The sequence below is a fragment of the Corythoichthys intestinalis genome, chromosome 8 (assembly GCF_030265065.1).
Source record: "Corythoichthys intestinalis isolate RoL2023-P3 chromosome 8, ASM3026506v1, whole genome shotgun sequence".
Lineage (NCBI taxonomy): Eukaryota > Metazoa > Chordata > Actinopteri > Syngnathiformes > Syngnathidae > Corythoichthys > Corythoichthys intestinalis.
This window is the reverse complement of record NC_080402.1, coordinates 34344661-34362255: the sequence shown is the minus strand read 5'-3', so window position 1 is coordinate 34362255 and position 17595 is coordinate 34344661. Positions and strand designations below refer to the sequence as shown.

The 17595-nt window shown below is 37.7% G+C and overlaps 1 protein-coding gene across 4 annotated transcripts in view; it reads left to right on the top strand.

Moving 5' to 3' along the window:
• sdk1b (sidekick cell adhesion molecule 1b) overlaps window positions 1–17595 on the top strand; it is a 620017-nt gene that overhangs the window by 537354 nt on the left and 65068 nt on the right. For all 4 annotated transcript variants that reach the window (XM_057843728.1, XM_057843727.1, XM_057843730.1 and 1 more), the window contains 2 exons: window positions 4171–4357; window positions 6931–7029. In XM_057843728.1, coding sequence (XP_057699711.1) covers window positions 4171–4357; window positions 6931–7029 — 286 coding nt within the window. The remainder of the gene's footprint in view (window positions 1–4170; window positions 4358–6930; window positions 7030–17595) is intronic.

Genomic DNA, 17595 nt, shown 5'->3' with positions numbered 1-17595 from the left:
GTAGCTTTGTTTCTGTGTTTTTCCAACACAGAGAAGAACAAAACTATTTTGGCTAATGTGATGTTGAAATTGTGTATGCGTCTTAATCTGCAAAGGGAATGAATAAAGGAGGATTTGTCTCCACTTGTGTTGACATGCTCGTGTTAATATGCAGGAAACAAAATAACTCCACCAGCCATTGTTTGGAGATTTCAAAAAAAAAAGAGGAAAGAAATCTGCTTATATAATCCGTTAGGCCTCGAGCGCATGGCACACTTATATTGTTCCCTGGTGTGTGTGGCAGCATGCGATCGTGCCCACTGTGCTGAGATGACAAGCAGCTGCCAGCAGTGCTCGCTTCCTTTCGCCGTTAGAGGCCCAATAGTTTTTTTTTCCCAGCTGCCACAAGCACCTCCTGACTTTTTGCTTTGCGCTCCCTTCAAGTCATTCCTGACATTTTCCTTTCTGCTTTCTTGTAAGGTGCGGCTGGCAGTTTGAGAAGCTAAGGGAGGATCTACAAAAAAAAAAAACTATTCACACAGAAAAAGCAAAGCAATTCAGTGGTTAGCACGTTTACCTCACAGTCCTAAAGTTCTGAGTTGGAATCTCAGCTCAGGCCTCCTTTGTGAACTTTGCATGTACTCCCTATTTTTTGTATACATCTCAGAAATACTTGCATGTCAGAACAATGGCTGCAACTGACATTGAGAGACACACTGGAGTTGGTCTAAGAATGAACTGTATTTGGCATATTACCACTTAAACATACCTGTCAAGTTGTACGGTTTCGGCGTAGTTTGTACAAGTGAGCACTGATGTTTAAATGTGTACGTCGTACGTTCAAAATCTGTACATTTTTCGTGCATTACGTTTTTTTTTTCTCCGTTTGGATTTTGTCCCCGTTTTGGCAACGAGACTGTGCGTTACTATGCGTTACTACGTTAGTTGAATGACGCGAGAAAAGTCAGACACGGAGAGAGAAAAGTGTTTGTTGTGACACTGTAGCAAATGCGATTCTAGGCTAGGTGGCTACAATATTTCCTGACGGTAGCCGACAGCCTACAATCTACGCCTACATATCACATGCATATACTAGTAGAACTACATGCGAAATGACAGACTCGGCAGCGTTATTTTAAATTTTAAAGCAGTAGACTTCTTAGAAAGGCTGTTGTAGTGAATCTTCCTAGCGAACTTAACTTTTTATCTAAAATACTCCTAAATCGGCAAAATCTTGACTTGAATCTATCTTTAAATGATGAAACGGTAATAAAACCTTACACGTTGAAAGTAGAAGGGAAGTAATGCAAAAACGGGAGCAATTTTAACAACTTTAACAGTTCATTCACAACATTAAATGACTTCCAAACATAGCAAAAGTTACTTTTTTTTTTTTTTTTTAATGAAGAAAAAAAACATGAACGGTAACACCAGTTACTTTGCCAAGTAATTAATTACTCTTACATTCAGGTAACTGAATTACTAACTCGATTACTTTTTGGGAGAAGTAATTTGTAACTGTAATTAATTACTTTTTAAAAGTAAGATTAACAACACTGGTCATAAACATGAAGTCTGTAGAATTAAAAGTGACGAAAGCGGAGATTTTATTCTGCCAATTTGTTGCCGAACACAATTTGCCTGCAACTATTGCTGATCACTTCTCAGAATTAACAAAAGAAATGTTCCCTGACTCAAAGATTGCATCGGTAAGTTAATTTTATCAATTGACCTTTTTAATTTATAATTGGACACACTAACGAACTACCTTCAAGTCAAACTGAATTGCGAGCTGAATGGCCATGAAGTGCAACCATCAAGACATGATAGAAATTGTTAAAAGTGCTACATACAGTACAATTATAACAAAGTTACTGTTAAATTTTAGTAATCATGATGTAGCAGAAGATATTGATTGTTCTTTGATTGCTCCAAGTTATGTCTTACAATATTACCAATAAATTCATATTATTTTAAAAATTGAGTTTTATTTTTGTTTCATATTGCACGCTATATACAACGTTGTAAGATTAGTCACCAATTTGTAAGGGCATACGTAACAATTTGTAAGATTGCCAACGGCCTCGGGTTGACAGGTATGCTTACACTCCTGAAACCTTTTTGGAATGTGGTGTAATTTTATAAATATAAACTTTGGACCAGTTGGTCAAAAGAACCATGTAATTTTTAATACGTAACTTCAACGATAATTTGCATTTTTTTAGGCGTTTTTTCACTCCGTTAATAGTCCCTTCCTAAACCCGGAAGTGTGACGTAACTTCCAGAAGGGAACTGAACACATGTTGGACTTTTTCCACAGCAAACATAGCAGCAGCAGCGATATCAATGCTATTTCAACCGAAAGTAGCAATTCAGGATCGCTCTGTCATGACGCTAACGATAGCAAGTGCTCCCAGGAAAGATGATCTACAATTAATCCCTACATGTTTGAACCTGAAGCGTTAGATGATGATTTACTCGGCACAGCAGATGTTGGTGATTGCCAGCTCGAGATTCACAAACGGAAGAGTGGTAAGCACATGTCCAGCATCGTGATTTTACTTATGAGCCTTTCTTTCACCAGTCATTATGTGATATAATTAGTGGTCACTGCGAAAACAGTTGAGGAGTTTATGTCAACCCAAAGCCCAAAATCATAACCAACCAAACTAAGTAATGACCAACTGATCAAGCTCAATCCAAATTCACAGCTAGGCTAGTAGGCTTTATATTTACCCTGTGACAGGCCCCAAAAAAAAAAAACTAGCAGAGGACCTATTTGGTGCTGGGGACATTTTAATTTACATAATACCTATAGATCTAGCAATAAATGTATCAAATTCACATGAATAGACGACCTGTCAGCTAACCTATCTACTTTTGACAGGCAAGCAACAACAACAAAAGAAAAAAAACATGCTGCACTTCAACGAACAGGCAGCAGTAACCCTAAACCCTAACCCTATATCAACAGAATTGCATCAAATTTTAGAATTAGAAAAGCCAGTACATCTTTGTAAAACCAAGTTGGTGTTGTTGTAGGTTTTCAAAGCTGTCGTTGCTGAAATGATGAAAACAAAGAACCGATTGAGGAGCCAGGGATTTCTTCCGCTTCACTCTCACAAAAGCAGTCCAAATCTGTGCAGAAGTGTTTTTTGGGCCACTCATAGTCTCAAGCCTTCGTGTGAGCAATTCGTCGCGACCAATCGAGATGGCATGACGAATCTCTCGAGTAAAACCAAGAAAATATTTGCAATATATGGCAAGGATAGCATGGTGCTATACTTTTGCAATAGGTGTTGCTATGGCAGTAACTCAAAAACTATGTGGTCAATTTAAAAAAAAAATTTTTTTTTTGATGAGTTTTGAGACAGCAAATGATGCATTTAATATAATTTAACCAAGTAAAATGCTCAAGAACGAAATCCGAAAAGCTCTTCAGCTGCGCTTTAACCCAAGAGCTGGTATTGATTTTGCTAGATGTCCAACCCATTTTGTCTGGGAGGGGCTGGCAGTTTTCAATGACACTGAAACATGGTCATTTAATGCCTGCCATCTTGGTTAATATGGATATGATGTCTATCCGACAATGGCAGTGAATTTGTGAAGTTGATCAAAGATGACCAGTACAAGGTGAAGCCTGCCTCTCGCCTTGAGTCAGCTAAGTGCTCCCACTCACCTGTGGCCCAAGTCATTATAAGCACTACAGATAAACGCCCCAGTACATCTGCTAAATTATATATTTTTTCACATAGTGAGCAACATATTGTTATGTGGGAGGCCTTCAGTCATCTGTTGCCTATCCCAGCTGATTTAAGACGAGGCGGTACACCCTGGACTGTTCACCAGCTATTCGCAGAAAACCTCCAAACTGAAACAAACTAGCTAACCACTGATACATTAAGCTGCCCTTGGACAAACACATTTTTCTAATAATGTAAAACATTCTTGCCGATGTATTCAAATTAATTGAAGGTAATTGTAAGATTAATAACAATTTCAACAAGTCTCACATGGAGGAATGCTGAGAAATACCAAGATACATTTTGTGGCCACGGCATTGTTTGTGATCAGACTCCTAGAGCATTAAATGTCACAAAATATGTAGTATCCACCTAATGTAAAGTCATATATGATAATTTGTCTTCTTTAATTTTTTTCCCTCAAGAATGATTGTGTTTGTGTGTTCAGGTCTTTTATTCTGAGAAGGACTCGGAACAACCCCCCAGTGTAGTTTTGGCGGAAGGAGAGCGGAATGTATCGCTGCTTCTCGGCATGCTGAGGAAGTACACGCTATACACGCTGCAGGTGTTGGCATACACACGGATGGGAGACGGACCCCCCAGCAGCCCTGTGCTGCAGAGGACCAAAGAAGATGGTAAGACCTGTTTTAGCAACAACAAGTTTTAATCTACAAGCTTTACTCACTTGATTGATTTTCATCTTCAACTCTTTTCACCTTAATTACCAATAATTATTTTTGACAAACAGTAAAAACAATAGGTTTGAATTAGCGCTGTCAAATTTATCGCGTTAACACGCGGTAATTAATTTTTAAAATTAATCACGTTAAAATATTTGCACGGACTGACCCGTTCATGCGTTGCTTCAAACAGTTTACAATGACGCCGTTGCACATTGAGAGCAAAAAGGCAGAGAAATGTGTGTGGACGCAGGCATTCATTGGACCACGCCTTTTAATGGCTTAAGCTTTGGCAACTCTTTCACAATAAATATTAAGTATTGTGGCGAACAAGGTGGGGAAGAATGACAGGAGACGATCTTTTTCTTAACACGATTAATTGAACACAACGTAGAACATACTGTATACCATTTGCAGCCCCCACTGACAGTCATGGTTGCCCAACCTCCCATCATGCATTTGGGCGCAACAGGTCGCTACAGTATCATTTAGTGAAAGCACAACAAAAATAATAGTCCTATCTCTCACAGGAGACAATCTTTTTCTTAACACGTTTAATGGAACACAACGCAGAACATACTGTATACCATTTGCAGCCACCACTGACAGTCATGGTTGCCAAACTACCGATCATGCATTTGGGCGGAACAGTTAAGTCGCTACAGTATCATTTAGTGAATGCATAACAAAAATAATAATCCTATCTCTCACAGGAGACAATCATTTTCTTAACAAGCCTAATTGAACATAACGCAGAACATACTGTATACCATTTGCAGCCACCACTGACAGTCATTGTTGCCCAACTTCCCATCATGCATTTGAGCGGAACAGTTAAGCCGCTACAGTATCATTTGGTGAAAGCACAACAAAAATAATATTCCTTTCTCTCAAAAAAATTATTTTCACAAAAAGAAAAGTGCTCAATGCAAAGAGAACTGGCATTCCAAATCAAAATAGCTATGCAAAATACACGTAAAACTTACTCAGACTTTGCCTTGGCTAGATGTCTAATTAATTTAAAACTCGCCATTGACACCGTGTGGTGTATTCCAATCACTACCTTACATAGTTAAAGACACTGTGGAAGAACGGTAGGGAGCTCAACTCACATCACACTCGCCGACGTCAACAATGGCGAGCTATTAGTTTATTTTTTTGATTCAAAATTTTACAAATTTCATTAAAACGAAAACATTAAGAGGGGGTTTAATATAAAATTACTATAACTTGTTCTCAAATTTATCTTTTAAGAACTACAAGTCTTTCTATCCGTGGATCCCTTTAACAGAAAGAATGTTAATAATGTTAATGCCGTCTTGTGGATGTATTGTTATAATAAACAAATACAGTACTTCTGTACAGTATGTTGAATGTTTATGTCCGTCTTGTGTCTTATCTTTCCATTCCAACAACAATTTACAGAAAAATATGGCATATTTTAGAGACGGTTTGAATTGCGATTAATTACGATTAATTAATTTTTAAGCTGTGATTAACTCGATTTAAAAAATTAATCGTTTGACAGCCCTAGTTTGAATACATTTCCAACAGACTGAACTTTCAGAATTAGGTATCTCTTATAGGAAATAAAGGAAATACAGTAGACAAAAGATTAAATTAATAAACAAGAAAACAAAAAAGTTAATAAGAAATATTTGGCAAATTAAGGAAGCTCTAAGAATATCCTATTATGCTCAATTAGGTTATGTGTGAATGCTTTTGCTGTGTAAAAAGTATCAGTCATAATAATTAATTTAAACAGAATCTCTCTCAGTTCCAAATGTAAGAAAAAAAGACTCCTTAGGCACACTCCGAAGACTCCTCAAAAGTTTATCTAGAACAGTAGATGCGCCATTTTCTCTTCACCTGTATGTGTTATGGCACTGTGTCACAAGTTTCAGTTCAGCTGTACACGTTGAACGAAGCAAAAGAGCATGCATGTTTGTGTGCACTCATGTTGGAAGACGCAGAGATCTTAGGTAGTAACCATTACAGCAACCTCTACTGCCTTTATTAAAAAATAATAAAACACAAGCACACACACACACATCAGTGAGCACTGCCACATTTGAAGTTTTTCTCATTCCGAGGTGGAACCTGAACAAGTCAATTTGTCAAAGAATAATGAACCTGAACTGTGTGCATGTGTGTGTATGTGTGTCTCTACTACTCTTAAGGAACACGTAGGTGTGTGAGTCACTTTGACATGTATTTGATGGTGTGGAACATGTACTTCTATCAGGTTCAAAGGCAGATGAGGCGAGGTTAAGAGAAAATTACATTTTCTATTTTTGCATCTTTCAGAGGCACGTCTTAAAAATTTATAAGACACTCACTCTATACTGTTCGTGGGTGTGCACACGTTTGTGTGATGGGGCTGGGGGGGACCATCCTCTCTGCCTCATATAGAGTATAGTCACACATTAAATGTAAGTGCTTGATGTTGAGATACTCTGCAGCTCTTTGTATGTCATTAGTTGTCCGCTATGCTGACAACTCCTACTTCTATTTTTCTACCCCTTTAGTCCCAGGGTCACCTGTCAGGGTGGTGTTTCCAGAGGTCCACTTGTCATCAGCCAGGGTGGTGTGGGAGCCTCCCACAAATCCGAACGGCATCATATTAGGTATTAAACACACACGCACACACACACACATGCACCGTGAAGGATGTGGGCAAACATTATCATCCAGTAGTTTCTTTTTAGTGCAGCTCAAGGACAAATCCTCATTTACAGAAAAGCACTTACAAAGTGAACACGCACACAGTGATGAACACAAGGTTATTTTTAAAGGAAAGCAATTAGTGGGTAAATGGTTGTATCTTCAGCTTTTTGCTTGACTGTGCCAGTAATAGTTTTATATTATACTGTATACTCATAGGCGGAGTTTGAATTTTGGTGCAGGGTGGGCACAACATGTTGATGACCCCGAAATGCAGTGTCAGCAGTCAAATTAACATACAAGAATCAGCTATACTTTTCGCCAAGATTGAATATGGTACGTCCGCCAGTGTCGTGCCAATGTAGTTACCCCTGTCAAAAATTGAACCCCTTGGGCGAAGCCACTGCGGTGCAATGATTTGCTTAATTTCCGTGTTTTGGTGATGTACAGTAGTTATCTACGAGGTTTTAAAACATGGCCCATTTCTGTCGTGTAACGTAACATACATACTGAACGTAAAAAAAGGCAATGTTCTACTGTTTTACTGGAAGGATGACCTATAACTATTAGTACTGTAATTCAAGTCCTGTATGGCGTTTAGCCTCCAGTTTAATAAATGTCAATGTCCAAAATATATAACTATGGTTCTTTTCTGGCCTCAACTAATTGTATATGTCGACATAACTCATAACTAATGTGTGTGCTCCCGCAGCCAGGGAATACAATTTTTGACGGGGCTAACTACATTGGCAAGATACCGGTGGTAGCTCTGTTGTACAATTAGCGTCTGGAGTGGGGCAAATTGAAACTCCGCTCAATTATTTGGCGGTGCTCTCTGGCGTTTCATGGTTCACATTTTAAATCATTGGTTCTTGCTAAGTAGTTGCTGTCACTTTTGAAAGCTTAGGTTTGAAAAAATCCATCTTGCCTCTTCGGCCCTCGGCTGGTTTTGGCTAAGCAAAGCAAACGACAGTCTAAGGCAGGGGTCCCCAACCTTTTTTGCACCACGGACCGGTGTGATTTGGGTCTTTTTTTCACAGACCGGTGTCGTGTCAAATTTTGCAACCTTATAAAATTTTGCTCCCAAAGCTTTTGTGGCGGTGAAAAAAGCCCTCTTTTATATTCAGTTGGACTCTCAATGTTATCCAATGGTGCTAAAAAACTATTTACATCATAAACATACATGTGCAACACGGAAATGGCGTAAATTAATGCTTAATGACACGGCAAAGTCGTTAAGTGAGAGGACTATGTGCAGTTGTTGTGTGCACCTAACATGGCAAACGTAAGTTAATATTCCTTTCTTTAAAGAAAGTTTGAAGTGTGTACTTTAGAATCGCTGCATTCGCGGTCCTTTTTAACGTTGCACGCATGCCAACTTTGTCAGAACACTGGCAATGTGTGGCAGAAAAATACAGCAAATATAAAATAGCATTTGTTTTTAGCCCCATCGTGTTAAGTGCAGGGAAAAAATACAACTCACCCGCTGAATCAGTGGGAGGCCTGAGTTTGTTTCGTTGAGACGAGATGGTCCCGAGATGGGAGAGTGAGAGAAGCTAGCATCACAAATACACGATGTTGGAAATTGTAGCACAGTTTTCAGCGCGCTCCTAGCGATGTCAGGATATTCCGAAATGACTTTAATCCAGAACTTCGGTAGAGTTGTTGTCTCAAATGTACGTTTAAGTCACCGTGATTCGCGATCTCTACAAGCTGATATTCCTGTTCCACAGACATGCTCGAATAATTCTGTTTATTCACATACGGGTCACGAATTCACTCCTTCGCCGTTCGTGGGTCGTTAGTGATTGGGAAGTAACATAAATTTTGTTTTCTTCGAGGTTGTAGGCACATCTTCTGGCTCGTCAGGTTCCCTTTTCCCCATAAAAAGTGTCTGTCCAAAGACGTCTGTTATTCAGTCATTCTAGTGTGAGCCATGGGCTAATTATTTCCGGGAAGAAATGCGATTGGCGACAACCTACGTCATACGTTATTACCGAGTCCAAGTGCGCATAGATATACAAAACGAGATTTAGTGCTAACAGCCCAATCAATGCATTTCTATGACGACCTCCTATCCTGTAGTTGTATATCTAAAGTAGACAGGGATATTGGTGTGTTAAGCGGCACAGGCCAAAGTCAATTGGCCAGAATGCAGTTGTTAATAAATTATTTATTATTTCTGCGCAGCCCCAAATGCGCCACGGACCGGTACCGGTCCGCGGCCCGGTCGTTGGGGACCCCTGGTCTAAGGTGCTAGTCACATGATCCGTTCGAAAAATAATTGTTACCCATTATAAAAATATCTTTTTTTTGTTCATTTCATTATTTTTGTTGTTTGTTTTATTGCTTTAAAACTTTTATAGACAATATTTTACCGGAACTCTTGATTTAAAAAAAAAATACATAGGAAAGTCAATTACATGCAGTGACACTTTTCGGCCACCAGGGCAAGTATACAGTATACTCACGTATGTACTAGTATAACGGCAATTATGCAAATCGAGAACCTCCAAACTGAGATACACTAAATTTAAAAAATAAAAAAATAAATAAAAAGAAAAGAAAAAAACACAATTAAATACATTCAAAAGTAAGCCCAAAAACTTAAAAGCAAATCTCATGACTTTGCTTGCTAGCATGAGTGAGTGAGTGAGTGAGTGAGTGAGTGAGTGAGTGAGTGAGTGAGTGAGTGAGTGAGTGAGTGAGTGAGTGAGTGAGTGAGTGAGTGAGTGAGTGAGTGAGTGAGTGAGTGAGTGAGTGAGTGAGTGAGTGAGTGTTTAATATTTAATAGTACACAGTAAACAGTATGTTCTCAGTGCTGACGTCAGCCATTGATAAGTGACAGTATGATCTCAGCGCTGACGCCGACTCTGGCTGTAAAGTTTTAATCAATCTGCCGAGTGGGGCCACAAATGTGCTCCAAAGTTGCCCAACATTGACAGAATGAGAAAAAAACCTGTCGGAGACCATCATTTTGTTATTTGTCAGGAGAGAACATACTGGTATGAGTGGTAAAAAGCCGGTTAAACCATAATGTGTCTGAAAGCATCCAGGCCACAGCAGCACCAGCCCCCACTGCTTGTCACTCATATCTTGGTAGAAACTAGATAGAGATAAAAAATTACCAAGACTTGAAAACTAAGAAAAAAATAGTGAAAATTAGAGCTGAAACGAATACTCGAGCAACTCGAGTAACTCGAGTTTAAAAACTGATCCGAGTAATTTTATTCACCTCGAGTAATCGTTTATTTTGACAGCTCTAAGCATCACGTTTTGCTCGGACTACTTTTAATGCGGGACAACGCGCTGATGTCACGTGCGTAGAGGAAGAAGCAAAAAAAAAAACTTACTGCAGCCGACAACCGCTACAAACGACGCCGACGTTGCTAAATACTAGCCCGCTCATGCTACGTTAGTTGCAGGTAGCGTCCAATGAGTCTCATAGAGATCACATGTATGTTGAACTGGATGCACAATGACAGACTAGGCCGCGTCTGGGCAGCGTTAGCAAACAGCCTCCATCTTAAAGCAGTAGAGAGCTAAGCGCTAATAAAGAGCGCTAAGCGCTGATATATAAGATTAACGTTACTGTCACTACTAGCTCACCTTACGTTAGCACTGCGGAGGGCTAGGTTTCAATTAATTAAGACCGCTTTCGATGCGTGGCTAACGTGTCTTACATACAGGCTTAACATAACATAGCGTTGTGGAGTGATGAGGGTGTCAAATAAAAACTCAATAATGCTAACTATCAATTTTAGCTCAGTAGTCATTGCTGGAAAATACCACAAGTAGCACTAGTCCCTAATGTGCTCCAATACAGCCTGTATCATACATTTATTTTGAACAGTGCAAAAACTCAAAATCCTATCAGGACTTACAGTTTAGACTAACTTAAAACTTAACTAGAACTTAAAAATGGCTTGACACAAATAGAAATTTAATTGAAAAACGTGGGGAAAAATCCTAACTTTTAAGTGATGTGTGTTATCAAGCGTAAAGGCATTTTTAGGTGTGTTTATATATATATAATATATATATACTTTTTAAAAAATAAGATCTAAAGGTTTTTTGAGTGAAAGCAGTGAATTAGTCATTTTTTAAAATTCTAGTTACATCTGAGATGCAATTGTTGGCTGTTTTCAACAATATACATAAAAAATAAAGACATTGATTGACTGAAAATGATAAAATGTCTTGTTTTCTCATGTATATCTATAATTGCTCTTCATCTAAAAATATATTTGTTTTATCCGATTACTCGATTAATCGATAGAATTTTCAGTCGATTACTCGATTACTAAAATATTCGATAGCTGCAGCCCTAGTGAAAATACAACAAAACTCTACAACTGGGACTAACAGCACTGCTGTGATTGCCAGTTAACTGTGTGAATGTTACCGTTTGCAGTGATTTCCAACTAGTGCTCGTTGAAATATTTCCTCCTAAAAAGTATCCAGTTTCACTTAATCATTTAAAAATTATCTGTTTATCAAAAATAAAATCTTTGTATACCCTTTTATGTCAATTATAATCTAAGTAATTAATACCCTCGCAGAAATGTTTAGGATTGCCCATATCCAACAAGACAGTGGCAAAGCACTGCTCTTAACTGAACGAAGCTCCAAAACTCATTATAACATATTTATTTGACACTTGTATCTAAGTGAAGCTCCTCAATTCCTTTCAACATCCAGCAGTGCTTTGTAACAAGGCTCCAACAAGATAGCGGAGAGGCATTTTTTGTTTTGTTTTAATGATTATGATTTGGTTTACAAATAAATACATAAATAAATGCCTCTATAACTTACCCAGGACTTTTAGTTCCCATAGCCCTGCAGGCTTTTTGTTTTTTTTTTTTTTTTTTTTTTTGTGCTGTGATTATCTTAATATTTGCGTAATACCTAAACATATTGTTATAAAGATTTCACCTGTAGCCATCTGTTGAACTACCCTGCATTTGCTTGCACCCAATAAAGTGTGATCAGAGTATGTCCTCCCCCTGGCAACTCAGCCTATACTATATGTTCTAAACCATACTGAAAAAGCATCATACAAATATATGCACTGTTACACACAGCCTACGGAATCGAAATCAGCAGATTAATGATAAGGTTTCAGAGGTACAAGCGCACCACATGACAGCTATCTCATTGCAGTAGCAGATGAGGGTTGTGCGTGTGTTTTTATGTTTTACACGTATCAGCGTCGAGGGTGGAGAAACGCACTCAGCGGGGAAGTCAGTTGAGCAGGACAGCGTGAATGATGGGAGAGCTTAACGTACACAGGAAGACATTTAGAATTATGCCACTCACTGGCAGAAACACACAACAGCCCCTCGATCCTGCTGTGTCCTTGCTCGGACCCATGGTGTGCGTACGTGCATGTTTATGAACAGTGGCATTGAGGCGAAGTCCACATAAAGTGTACAATCTAATTTGGCGCAAGGTGCCTTTTATGAATAATAGCTACTGTGTGCCCTTTAACACTGTCTTCATCCTGTTGCTACGCAGTACTACGCAACATGGTCAAACTGGTCAGTCAGTACACACCTTAAAATCCATGCATCATTTTTTGTTTTATAGTGCTCATCTTCATTAGAGTTGCCAATTAGCTGGAACCTCTATCCCTCGACTGGTCACAAGCCAATCAGAGAGCACTTATACTGTAAACTGACATCGATAACATTTACACAAAAATCTATGGACAATTTTGTGATTTAGTGAACCTTATATGCCTACTTTTGAACTGCGAGGGCAAAATGAAGTACCCGAGGAAAAAACAACATTATATTTGAATCCATATCCTCAGAATTGTGAGGTAGACCTTGAAATTAATATTATTAAATGCAATGAAATGACACGTATAGTATAGCGGTACCTTGAGTTATGAGTGACTCAACTTACAAATTTTTTTAACCACTAGTTCGACTTTTTTTTTTGACTAACTCAAATTACTTCACCTGAAGGAGCAGTTTGGTAGGAAAAGTATCTAACCAGTGTGTTGCCACACAGCTTGCTGTTAAACGAAAGATAAAATAAAGAATCGCATGTGCATACAATTACAGATTTTCTCAAATGCTAAAACACATTTTATAAAAGTCTCCTTCATTTTATCCAATGTCTAAACACAACACACTTCTCTAAAGCTTCATAAACACAACCACACCTTCTTAATTCCAAACTCACACCAAAAGAGCAGTTCGAAGCTTTCAAAACAGTAAACACTGTACAAATTATTACTTAATACTCACTACAGCAAAACAATTGAAAACACACTGTTCAATTTGTGAGAAGGTTTTCTGTTTCACAACAAGCATTGCGTACTTTCAGAAATTAGAACAGATGTTCTTAGAAAGGACAGAGGATTGGACATGTAGATTTGTGAGTTTCTTTGGAAGAGTTTTACATCTATTGTAAACACTTTATCTACATTACCAAACTAACAAGTTACACAACTCAATGCAAAAACAGAATTTATCGCACACAAAAGTATTTATTTATGTTCAGCGTGTGAAGTTTTTTATTCACTGTATGTAACCCTATGGTAGTACACACACGTCCGTGCACAGGCCCACACACACACGTACACACGTGCACATTACAGAATGAGAATGCCTTTTATTGTAATTTCTTCAACAAGTTACAAAATAAAATTGGAGCTTCTCCATATCAATACACAAAATATCAAATATAAATGATAAAAAAAATTTTTAAAAATTAAAAAATTCAAAACAAAGAACTATAAAGCCAGTATAAAAATATGGCAGAAAACACAGACAAGGCTGAAAAAGTGGTTTCTGCTCTTGCACCCCTCTTCAAAATAAAATGCTGTATTTTAAGCCAAAACAACTGTCGTGTTTGAAAGAACAATATGTCTATATGCTGCCATAGCAGATTCATGGCGCATTAAGCCCCCCCGATCTATTTTTAATTTGTCCGTTTTACCCTGGAGACCCCTGTTTACAGACGTAGCGCAACCGTTTTTGTTTCAACCCAGCCATAAAAAGAAAGTAAGTAATTATATTCATTATTTGGAATGTCTGTCATTTTTAACTTAGAATCATTAATTGATGTCTAGTATTTGGTTTAAAAAAAAAAAAAAAAAAAAGACGACATTTTAAAATAATTTTCTTGCATATTTTAAGCTTTTAAACTTTTAAACTTATCTGTAAGTAAGTCATGGATATCTACCTCATAACTATCATTTAATTGTATTTTGTTAGTCACATTTTCCCCAATATTTTAGATGATAAATAATTGATTCAAACAAACAAAAAAATTGACAAAAAAAAAAACGTTGAAAAACGTAAATATATGAAAAAGAAAATCTTGACCACGCCTTGATGTCTGCGATTTCTGCATCATGACCCTTGTTATATTACCATGTTTCACCCATAAAATCCCCCAAAAATCTGGCTGTGGCCATTCACAGCTGTGTCTTCACACTCAGTGATACATGCTACATGGAGTTAATGGAGATAATATCTCGTTAAAATCATGGCGCCTTTAATTATGCTCTCTCATGCTCTCACATCCAGTTAGGATTTTGCTGTTTACATTTTTTTAAATGCCTTCCTGTTCAAAATTTTTCTTCACCCAGGAAATTGAGATTTTAAGCTTTCCAATGATGTACCACACATGCATATAGGACGATTTTGAAATTTGGCCAAATTGGGGGTCTCAGAGCGGAACTTCAAGTCACCTGAGTGTTTTCCACCATATACACTGAGAAAAATATACTATAATTAATTAATAAAAACTGAGTAACATACAGGTCTAAGTATAAATAAGATATTGTTATTAATTTAATTTATTGAGCATTACAGTTATATGACACACCAATTGTATTGCACATGGTATGCCTTGAGTTTGTATTGCACAGTGATGATTTTTTTTTTTTTTTTTACAAACTACTGTAGTTTAAAGCAGTCTATGTTCAGATTTATGAGAAAGGATGATTGTGTTTTGTGACTTCAGTTTTCATGTGAAATGTGTTTAGAGTATTGACAAATGGGGGCTTGGTTTATTAAATGGGTTTAGACATCTACTCCTTTGGTTTAGTGAGTTGGATTTTTAGTTTAAGCAATTGAGAAAAACTGTATTATCCAATATCAATAGTATACTCACTGTTTTTATAAGCTGTGTGTTGTTCCAGAGTACTGATAAACTGAAAAATGTAAATAAACATGAAATATGATGAAATAAAATAATGCTGCACGCTCCAAGTTACACATTTCAAAAACAATAAAACAAGTATATTTTGTTTCTTGGTTTTTCTATTTTAGAAGTAAAACAGAGTTCATGTAGAGTGTTGATAAGTGTCAATGTGTGTGATACAAGCCATCTTGTATGTTCTTTGAAGCACTACGAAGAAAGATGATAAAAATACCCTCAAACGCATGCGAGCTTGTTAAGTTGCCACAGTTATGAGTATTTCATGAACTATACAAGCGCAGCCAAGCACGCTGAGCCGCTAGCGTTGCCATAGACGTACATTTTGCCAAAAGCCAGCGGGCCACATGAAATATTTATGCACTGGATATTTCCCACGGCAAAAAAAAAACAGTAAGAGAGGGGCTTTTTACGAAAATGAAACGTCCCCTTTTGTAATGGAGATTTGGCTGCACGGATCTCATCGTCAGGGATGTCCCAGAGATATTCTGAACATTACTCAGAGCTCTGAAAACGATTGTTTGATGCCGCTGGATTTGCCATCTCGCCGTTATCCGGTAATCTGCCTCGCTCGCCGCTTACATTGAGCAAACAATCGGACTATCTGATAAGATTATCGCAAAAAGCAAGCAGATTAAGTGCTTGTCAGCAGATTATTGTCACAACAGTGTTACCTGAACCAATCGCTGTGATTTTTCTCATGTGAATTTAGCAGGATTTTGAGTGAAAGGATATATACTTGAATTGTGTGACAGCGCACCAACAAGCATTGCCCCCATTTCTTTTTTAAACTACGCCTAATAGCACCGTAGTTTGATAGATTCTAAGAAGAAACCGCCGCTCTTGAAAATTGAGCTGTTATTTTTCTCAGCCCGAACACGTACCGGATAAAGATTTACAACTTTTTGGAGTAAATCTGTCCTTTATGAACTGGTCGCCAGCCAATCGTTGGACACATACTGTATGTACAAATAAGCATTCGTGACTGTGCTCACTGTTAGTCTTAAATTAACCTATCATGCCTTTAGGGTTGAAGCCATTGTATGTGTTGAGTGATGTTAGTGTTATTGCATTGCCATCTGCACAAGAGACAGGGAGTGCGAGTACACAGTGATTGCCAATAAGGCAAGGCAAGGGAAATTTATTTATATAGCACAATTCAACACAAGGCAATTCAAAGTGCTTTACATCACATGAAGATCATAAAAATCACATTAGAATCAATTAGATCGTAAAAACAAAGACAATCAAAATAGGAAATAAAATTATTAGGGCTATCCAAATTATCGCATTAACTGGCGGTAATTTTTTTTTTAAATTAATCACGTTAAAATATTTGACGCATTTAACGCACATGCCCCGCTCAAACAGATTAAAATGACAGCAAAGTGTTATGTCCATTTGTTACTTGTGTTTTTTGGTGTTTTTTCGCCCTCTGCTGGCGTTTGGGTGCGACTGATTTTATGGGTTTCAGCATTGTGTAATTATTTACATCAACAATGGTGAGCTACTAGTTTATTTTTTGTTTGAAAATTTTTAAAAATTTTATCAAAACGAAAACATTAAGAGGGGTTTTAATATAAAATTTCTATAACTTGTACTAACATTTATCTTTTAAGAACTACAAGTCTTTCTATCTATGGACCGCTTTAACAGAATGTTAATATGTTCAAGTTCAAGGTTCAAGTTCAGCTTTATTGTCAAATACGCATATACGTAGAACATACAGCACAGATGAAATTGCTTTCCTCTCTCCCCACGTGCAAACATGCATATAAAAACACAGAGCATAAAAAATAAAGAAATAATAATAATACATAAAAATAATAATAAATAAAATAACAACTGGACTATGTACAAACAAAATGAATATAATTTAGAAATGTAATATGGTGCAAAGATGTGTACAAAAGTGGCTTGAAGTTAGGTAGTGCATTTCAAGAGAGAAAGAAATAGCAGCTGAATATAACAGTCCTTAGTGAATATTAAAGTACGCTAGTGCATTGGACGGCAGGGGTTGATGGAAGGGGGGTTACCTTATTTGGCAGAAGGTTGAGGGGTACGAAGGGGTAGTGCAGGGAGGGAGTTCAGAGCCCTGACAGCCTGGTGAAAGAAGCTGTCCTTGAGCCTGCTGGTTCTGGCCCGAAGACTCCGCAGTCTTCTCCCCGACGGCAGCAAGCTGAAGAGGGATGGGTGGGTGGGGTCACCCGCAATCCTGGTGATGTTAACGCCATCTTGTTGATTTATTGTTATAATAAACAAATACAGTACCTATGTACAGTATGTTGAATGTATATATCCGTCTTGTGTCTTATCTTTCCATTCCAACAATAGTGTACAGAAATATATGT